General features: G+C 48.8%; 1 protein-coding gene across 1 annotated transcript; it reads left to right on the forward strand.

Annotated features, from left to right (window-relative positions):
- Positions 1–2,402: 2,402 nt before the first annotated feature.
- Positions 2,403–7,832, forward strand: LOC308171325 (neuronal acetylcholine receptor subunit alpha-4-like; the record flags this gene model as incomplete). The annotated part of the gene is made up of 7 exons (XM_080546158.1): positions 2,403–2,531; positions 3,266–3,310; positions 3,430–3,539; positions 4,980–5,196; positions 5,683–6,378; positions 7,130–7,360; positions 7,707–7,832. Exons 2-7 carry the CDS (start codon positions 3,281–3,283, stop codon positions 7,830–7,832), a joined length of 1,410 nt encoding a protein of 469 aa, XP_080402284.1. The 5' UTR covers positions 2,403–2,531; positions 3,266–3,280.
- Positions 7,833–8,214: the final 382 nt, after the last annotated feature.

The following is an 8,214-nucleotide window of genomic DNA, read 5'->3' on the forward strand; positions in this document are numbered from 1 at the left end:
TATCTGGTTAGATGCCAAACTACACTTCGTTGTCTCAGTACTCTGTACAATGCAATGACAATAAAGTTGAATCTAATCTAATCTTATTTTATTTATTTATTTATTTACCAGGGACAGTGCACATTAATCAACAAATGAGTTTCCACATCAATGTAAATGCGGCAGAGTTAGCTCATGAGCTAATTTCCATCTGTAGTCCCTGAGCAGGCTATTACAAAATGAATGGTGTAGTGTCATTAAAAACATCAGCAAGCACAACAAAGCGACACAACAGGCAATACACTACATGACAATACAAGACAAAGCAAGACAATACAAGATAAGCAGGCACAGCAAAATGCATTACATTGCAATACAGTACAAAAAGAGATAATACACAGATACATGACAAAGTGACGAATATAATTAAAAACAGTGTTTACGAGGAATGCCTGAAATGAGTATGATTACTCATGATCACAAATTTGGTTTAGTTTAAGCCACCCCTTAAGTTTAAGTTTAAAAGTTAGAAAGCTATTGCTTAGATCAGTAGGAAGGGTATTCCAGTAATGGATGGCTCTGACTGAGAAGACTGTTTGCCCAAACTTACTACGTCTAAATGGTCCATCACAGTCTCCTCTAGTAGTCGCCCTTGTTGCCCTGCTGTTACTATCCTTCTGAGGTATAAACTGACTCAGTGGAGGAGGTGCAAGCCCATGTAGAACCTTACAAATTAGACAAGCATCTGCAAAACGTTTAAAACTAACAACATTAAATAAATTGTACTTTTGTACTATATGGCAATGGTGGTAGCTATTGGCCTTTCGGTCAAGTGTCTTTAATGTTTTTTTTGTAAAGGGACTCTACTCTTACATTGCAGAACACACATATTAGGTTAATAGAAACTGTTGGACTCTATGTTGTAACAGTTCCCTCTAGTGGGAAGAGGTAGTCTCAGTTGTGAATGAACTTTTTCAAACAACCAAGTCATGATACACACATGATCAAATGTATAAGCCACATGATGTAGCCAAAAGAACAGAACATCTTGCATCATGCAATTGAATGTATGGCTCAGGGAGGCTGGTGGAGGTAGACATCGGAGGACGGGCTCATTGTAACGTATGGGATGGAATAAGGAACCATTCCCTATTCCGTTCCATGCATCTCAATGAGCCCCATCCTCCGATGTCTACCTCCACCAGCCTCCACCGCTATGGTTATATGACTTCGTTTTGTAGGTCATTCAAGTTCATGTACAGATATTACTGACGGGAAAGGCATCTTGGTATTACCATGATGGGATTACTCACGTAGAGAACACAGGGATTACATTGAAGGCCAGAGAAGGATAGATGAGAAGGTAGTGTATGCTCCCTGCATGCAAACTCAAAAGATGAAGAGCTCCATTGTGCGGGTATTGATCCATTATATTTGAGTAAGAGAGGAATATGAAGCAGATGGAGATTGGATGTTGCGGTTGGAGGTTGATCAATGGTGGACATAAAATGGGATTGAACCATGAAGCGTGTACTGTGTTGTTAGTAAAACAATCAAAGCAGGTTAAAGTGCATATACACTTTACAATGAATCATGTATGTTTACGTGTGATGTGTAATTGTATGTAAAATAATGTTTGTTTTTCTTCCTTCTCTCCCTCTTCCCCCTCCCTCTAAAATCACTCCTTTCTCCTTCCCCTCTTCACATCCCTCCATCTTCCATCTTCCTCTCATTTCCGACTGTATCTCTGTCTCTCTTCCTCCCCCTTGTTTCTCCCCCTAATTCTCCTCATCATCCTACTCATCCCAAACAACATCCGTCTACCCTCCTCCCCTCTCCCCCCTCCCCTACTCCCCCTTCTACCCTTCTCCCCTCTCCCACCTCTACTCTCCTCCCCTCTCCCACCTCTCCCCTCCTCCCCTCTCCCACCTCTCCCCCCTCCTCCCCTCTCCCACCTCCCCTACTCCCCCTTCTACCCTCCTCCCCTCTCCCACCTCTCCCCCCTCTCCCACCTCTCCCCCCTCCTCCCCTCTCCCACCTCCCCTCTCCCCCTCCCCTACTCCCCCTTCTACCCTCCTCCCCTCTCCCACCTCTCCCCCCTCCTCCCCTCTCCCACCTCCCCTCTCCCCCCTCCCCTACTCCCCCTTCTACCCTCCTCCCCTCCTCCCCCTTCTACCCTCCTCCCCTCTCCCACCTCTCCCCCCTCCTCCCCTCTCCCACCTCCCCTCTCCCCCCTCCCCTACTCCCCCTTCTACCCTCCTCCCCTCTCCCACCTCTCCCCCCTCCCCTACTCCCCCTTCTCCCCTCTCCCACCCTCTCCCCCCTCCCCTAATCCCCCTCCTCCCCTCTCCCACCTCTCCCCCCTCCCCCCTCCCCCCCTCCCCCCCTCCCCTCCTCCAGAGTGTTCCCACCCCGGGGCCAGGGCTCAGGCGGAGGACAGGCTGTTGAACACTCTCTTCAGCCGCTACAACAAGCTAGCGCGGCCCGTCGCTAACACCACCGACGTGGTCAGTGTACGCTTCGGCCTGTCCATCGCTCAGCTCATCGACGTGGTGAGGGACAATGAACCATTGGTTTCACTCCTGTGATATTTACATTGACGCTTTTGGCATTTACACAGACGCCTTTATCCAAAGCAACTTACAACAAATATATTTGTCTAAGTAAGTGAAACGTCTAGTCATCACAAGACAAAGTAATCTATGCTAGGGCCAGGGGCTAGTAATGCTAGAAGAAGTAAGAATTAGGACTACGTAGTAGGATGGAACAGTATTGTTATTGGTGGTTTACTTCTTATTATTATTATTTTCCTCGCTTTGGTCAAATAGCTCAAAAAGTCCCTGACCAAAAAATGCTATGAATTTGCATGCCACAACTAGAGAGCATCAGTAACTATGGCAGAAAGAATGACCATGATTAGACCATAGGTGGCGCTATAATAACCAAAGGTAAATAATTAACTTCAGAATGCTGGCATTTCCACCCCGTTGGATGAGACAATGTAGTCTAATTAATGGTAATTTAATAGAACACCTGTTCAGCTGAGTGATACATAGTTAAAAGTCCCAGGCTGTTATACTGTATATCGGCACTCATGCCTCTTCTCCAATCAAATAACTTCGGAACTAACTGTTGTATAACACGATTTTTTAAAATATATAATTTGTGTCCTATGTCCTACCTTGATTATGATGAATATGCTTTATTAGAGTAGACCAACTTTCGAAGCCTACCTCATCATAACAAAATGCAATAAAGATCTGTCTCATTGTTCTTTTTCTCCAAGGACGAGAAAAATCAAATGATGACCACAAATGTCTGGGTGAAACAAGTGAGTATCTCTCCATTGAATCATATGGATACTGTCGACAATAGCAGTTTTTGGGCAGCGATTTGGTGTCGAGGTGTCTGTTTGTTGCCATACTGTTACTGTTGGTTCTGCTCTTTCAGGAGTGGTACGACTACAAACTGAGGTGGAACCCTAGAGAATATGAAAACATCACGTCCATGAGGATCCCCTCACAGCTCATCTGGAGACCGGACATCGTTCTGTACAACAAGTACGTTTAGGTTTTCACCCCAAAGTGTCATTATTGATGCACTATAGCCCCCAACATCCAGGCTACCCACCACCCTCAAATACATGATAGTATATACATATCAGGGAAGGCTGGTGTGGTGGAGGTAGCTGATGCCTCAACCAGCCTCCCCTAATAGACATAAACTCCATCCAAATACCCTAAATACAGAATGCTGTACATATACATTCCATCCACATACTAACCATGGAGTTAAGATACTCCACCTCTCCATCTGCATACAATCTCACTCCAATCGAAACGTGCCTCTAGCTTGAATGTACAGTACATGGCAAGGCAAGGCAAGTTTATTTGTATAGCACATTTCATACAACAGGGGCAATTCAAAGTGCTTTACATGCATTATTTAAAAATACAGCAAGAGGAGCATAAGAAAATAAAAATTACAATGAATAAAAGCAAATATAAGAAGTAAATAGATAAAACATTTAAAAAGACAATAGTTAATGGAAAAAAAGCCATTGATAGAAGTGTTTGTGTTTAATCATAACTGGTGCAAAACATGAAGGTTTTTAGCTTAGATTTAAATATTTTAAAGGTTTGGGCCTTAGGTTTGATTTCTTCAGGGAGTTTGTTCCAGGAGCATGCAGCAGCGTGACTGAAAGCTGCTGCACCGTGTTTTATTTTTACTCTTGGAATTATTAGCTGATTTGTCTCAGCTGACCTTAGGGACCTTGCGGGAATATAGGGTGGGAGGAGATCTGATATGTATTTTGGTCCAAGACCATTTTGTGATTTGTATGTAATTAGGAGGATTTTGAATTCAATTCTCTGAGAGACTGGTAGCCAGTGCAGGGATCTCAGGATTGGTGTAATGTGTTAACATTTCTTTGTTTTTGTTAGGACCCTAGCAGCGGCGTTTTGGATGAGCTGCAATTTACGAACAGCTCCTTTAGATAGGCCTGTTAGTAGACCATTACAATAATCAAGTGTACTCGAAACAAATGCATGGATGAGTGGTGTAGTGGTGTAGTCTACGTGATACGCAGGACTACGCCGTATACCCACTAGGAAAGGCCAAGGATTTCCGTATACCCACTTAAAAATGTGTGAGGATATGTAACAGCGTTTTGTGACAGAACTTTCACTTTCATTCATAAAATTCACCCCGTCTGTGTTACGAAGCACTTGACTTTTGGACCATTGGGACTGACTATAGCGTCATATACCATCAACGGGGGGAGATGTGACATGAAATATGTCAAAATGCAGCACTATCATGCACAGATCAGCCTTATAAGATTTAATTATATAACGTTAGACAGGGGGCGCATATTCATTTTTATGGCCTTCCGAAATGAACGATATGAGGCTGGGAGAGGAAAATCACAGTATACCCACTAGAAAAAACTAGACTACACCACTGAGTACATGTGTGATTGGTTTGTCTCTCCTCTCCAGTGCCGACGGTGACTTCACTGTCACCCACCTGACCAAGGCCCACCTCTTCCACGACGGCTGGATAAAGTGGGTCCCCCCGGCCATCTACAAGTCCTCCTGCAGCATCGACGTCACCTTCTTCCCCTTTGACCAGCAGAACTGCACCATGAAGTTCGGCTCGTGGACCTACGACAGAGCCAAGATCGACCTGGTCAGCATGGCCAGCAATGTGGACCAGGTGAGTGGCCAGCACCGTGGTCCAGGTGAGTGACCAGCACCGTGGTCCAGGTGAGTGACCAGCACCGTGGCCCAGGTGAGTGACCAGCACCGTGGACCAGGTGAGTGGCCAGCACCGTGGTCCAGGTGAGTGACCAGCACCGTGGTCCAGGTGAGTGACCAGCACCGTGGCCCAGGTGAGTGACCAGCACCGTGGTCCAGGTGAGTGACCAGCACCGTGGCCCAGGTGAGTGACCAGCACCGTGGCCCAGGTGGGTGGCCAGCACCATGGACCAGGTGAGAATTCTGCTCTTTTCCCCTGTCATTACATTCCAGGCTGTGACGTTGAGGACACATTGTCTGTTATGGGTAAATATGAACGGAATGCCTTTATCATTTCTCATCTCTCTCTCTCTCTTGCTTTCTTTCTCTTTTGTTCTCTCTCTCTCTCTTTCCCTCCCTCCCTTCCTCTCTCTCCCTCTCTCCCTGCCCTCTCTTCGGACCGCAGATGAACTACTGGGAGAGCGGCGAGTGGGTGCTCGTCAGCGCCGTGGCCAACTACAACATCAAGAAGTACAAATGTTGCCACGAGGTCTACTCCGACATCACCTACTCCTTCCTCATCCGGAGGCTCCCTCTCTTCTACACCATCAACCTCATCGTCCCCTGCCTCCTCATCTCCTGCCTGACTGTATTGGTCTTCTACCTGCCCTCCGACTGCGGGGAGAAGATCACCCTGTGCATCTCCGTCCTTCTCTCCCTGACCGTCTTCCTCCTCCTCATCACCGAGATCATCCCCTCCACCTCGCTGGTGATCCCGCTGATCGGCGAGTACCTCCTCTTCACCATGATCTTCGTCACCCTCTCCATCATCATCACCATCTTCGTGCTCAACGTGCACCACCGCTCGCCGCGCACGCACACCATGCCGCGCTGGGTGCGCGCCGTCTTCCTCGACGTCGTGCCCGGCGTCCTGTGCATACGGCGTCCTCCTCTGGCCGCGGTCAAAGAGGTCGACGGCGGGAAGCTCGTGGAGATGATGCGCACCAGGGTCGGCCGCGGCGGTGGCGGTGGGGGGGGGGAAGGCGTCTGGGGTAGCGGTGTGTGTTCTGGGCCCGGGGCCGGGGCCAGGGACGAGCCCTACTTCTCCCCCTCCACCTCCTCCTCCGCCACCTCCCCTCAGGGTGCCCGGGAGGACAGCTTGGCCCGTTCGTCCTCTCTCTCCCTGGGTCGGCGCACGGCGATGGAGGCCCCCCTGGTGGGGCTACTACCACAGCAGCAGCAGCAGAAGCCTCTGGGTCTGGGCGGGTCACTCTCCTCCAGCCACAGCCAGTACACCATCCTCCTGGAGGAACCCCCACCACCACCCCACTCCTCCTCCTCCTCCTCCTTCTCTTCCACCCGGCCAGGCTGCTCCACACCGCCTCCTCCTCCTCCCCTCCACCCCCACCTCCCCCATCGCCCCAGGGAAAAGCACCACCACCCCCACCACCACCCCCACCCCCACCACCACCACCACTGCCAGGCCAGACCTAAGCTCCGTTCCCTCAGTGTGCAGTATGTTCTGGGAGAGAGAGAGAGGCCCCAGAGCTCTGTCCGCGGTCGCTCTCGCAGCATCCAGTACTGCGGTCTGCATGAGGAGGCCTCCAAGGTAATGCATGGATGCTGGTTCAGGACCCCAGTTTAGAGGTGTGCGCGTGTGTGTCTGTGTGTGTGTGTATGAGTGTGTGTGTGCGTGTGTGTGTGTGTATGAGTGTGTGTGTGTGTGTGTGTGTGTGGATGAGTGTGTGTGCGTATGTGTTGGAGGGTCAGCAAAGGTAGAAGACAAATATCAGCTTGTCCCCCCCAAAAATCGAAAATGCTCATTCTATTCTATTCAATTCTATTTTCATTGTATTTCATTGCAGAGCTTGAATGGTAAAAGCCTCAGTAAGCCACAGCCTCCTCTATCCCAGAACCAGACCCACCCCCTGGGGGAGGAGAGGAGGCAGAGCTATCCTGTCCTGTGTAGGCGTCACACAGGAGGCGGGGGGGGTCCAGGCCGGGCAGACGTCACCAAGGCTGGAGGCTCCAGCAACTCCGGGGACGCCCAGGGTCTCCTCTCCCTGTCCCCCTCCCTGTGGAAGGCTGTGGAGGGGGTGCAGTACATCGCTGACCACCTCCGAGCTGAGGACATGGACTTCTCTGTAGGTGGATGAGTGACTGAATAAGAATACAGTGTGGTGTATGTTTTGTGTTGCACGCAGCTACATGCTTTGGAAGAGAAATCAATTATTTCACAACCTTATGGGTTCTGTGCTGTTCAACGTAAAAAAAGTTTAAATGATAAATGATGCCAGTGAGTTCATGATGTGGCTACCTTCTTCAAGGTCACATGACCACTACACAACAACACACTACAACAGAGTTAAAACCGGTTCCCATAATAGGAAACATTATGATCATAATAACAGAACTAATAATCAACATTGTCTTGCTAATTCTCTGACTGGACTGAGACACGGATGTATTGTTGTGTCCATTGCCTTACAGGTCAAGCAGGAGTGGAAGTATGTCGCCATGGTGATCGACCGCATCTTCCTCTGTGTGTTCATCTTGGTGTGCATCCTGGGGACCGTCGGTCTCTTCCTGCCTCCTTGGCTGGCTGGAATGATCTAGAAGCTCCATTCCTTTACTCAGGACTCAGGTTGTAAAAGACAATCAGGGGGGATGGTGGATTTTATCATATGGGGACAATGTTAGCATCCCCACAGCATCAGTGACTTCAGCGTCAGTGACTTCAGCGTCAGTGGCTTCAGTGTCAGTGACTTGGTAAAAATGTCATTGCATGTGTGCGTGCCCTCTCCCTCGCCCACAGTATTTTACTCAATATGCGCAAAACTAAATGTTGAAATAGCAGTAACACCACGTTCATTGATAAAATGACATAAGGGATAGAAAGGGGGGATGGCAGATTTAGAAGGGGGATGATTTTGACCGTTTTTATTTCAGGGGGGGATGCCATCCCCCCTCATCCCCCCTCAACTTGAGTGCTGCCTTT

This window comes from Nansenia antarctica, assembly GCF_963989245.1.
Source record: "Nansenia antarctica genome assembly, chromosome: 15".
NCBI classification, from domain to species: domain Eukaryota; kingdom Metazoa; phylum Chordata; class Actinopteri; order Argentiniformes; family Microstomatidae; genus Nansenia; species Nansenia antarctica.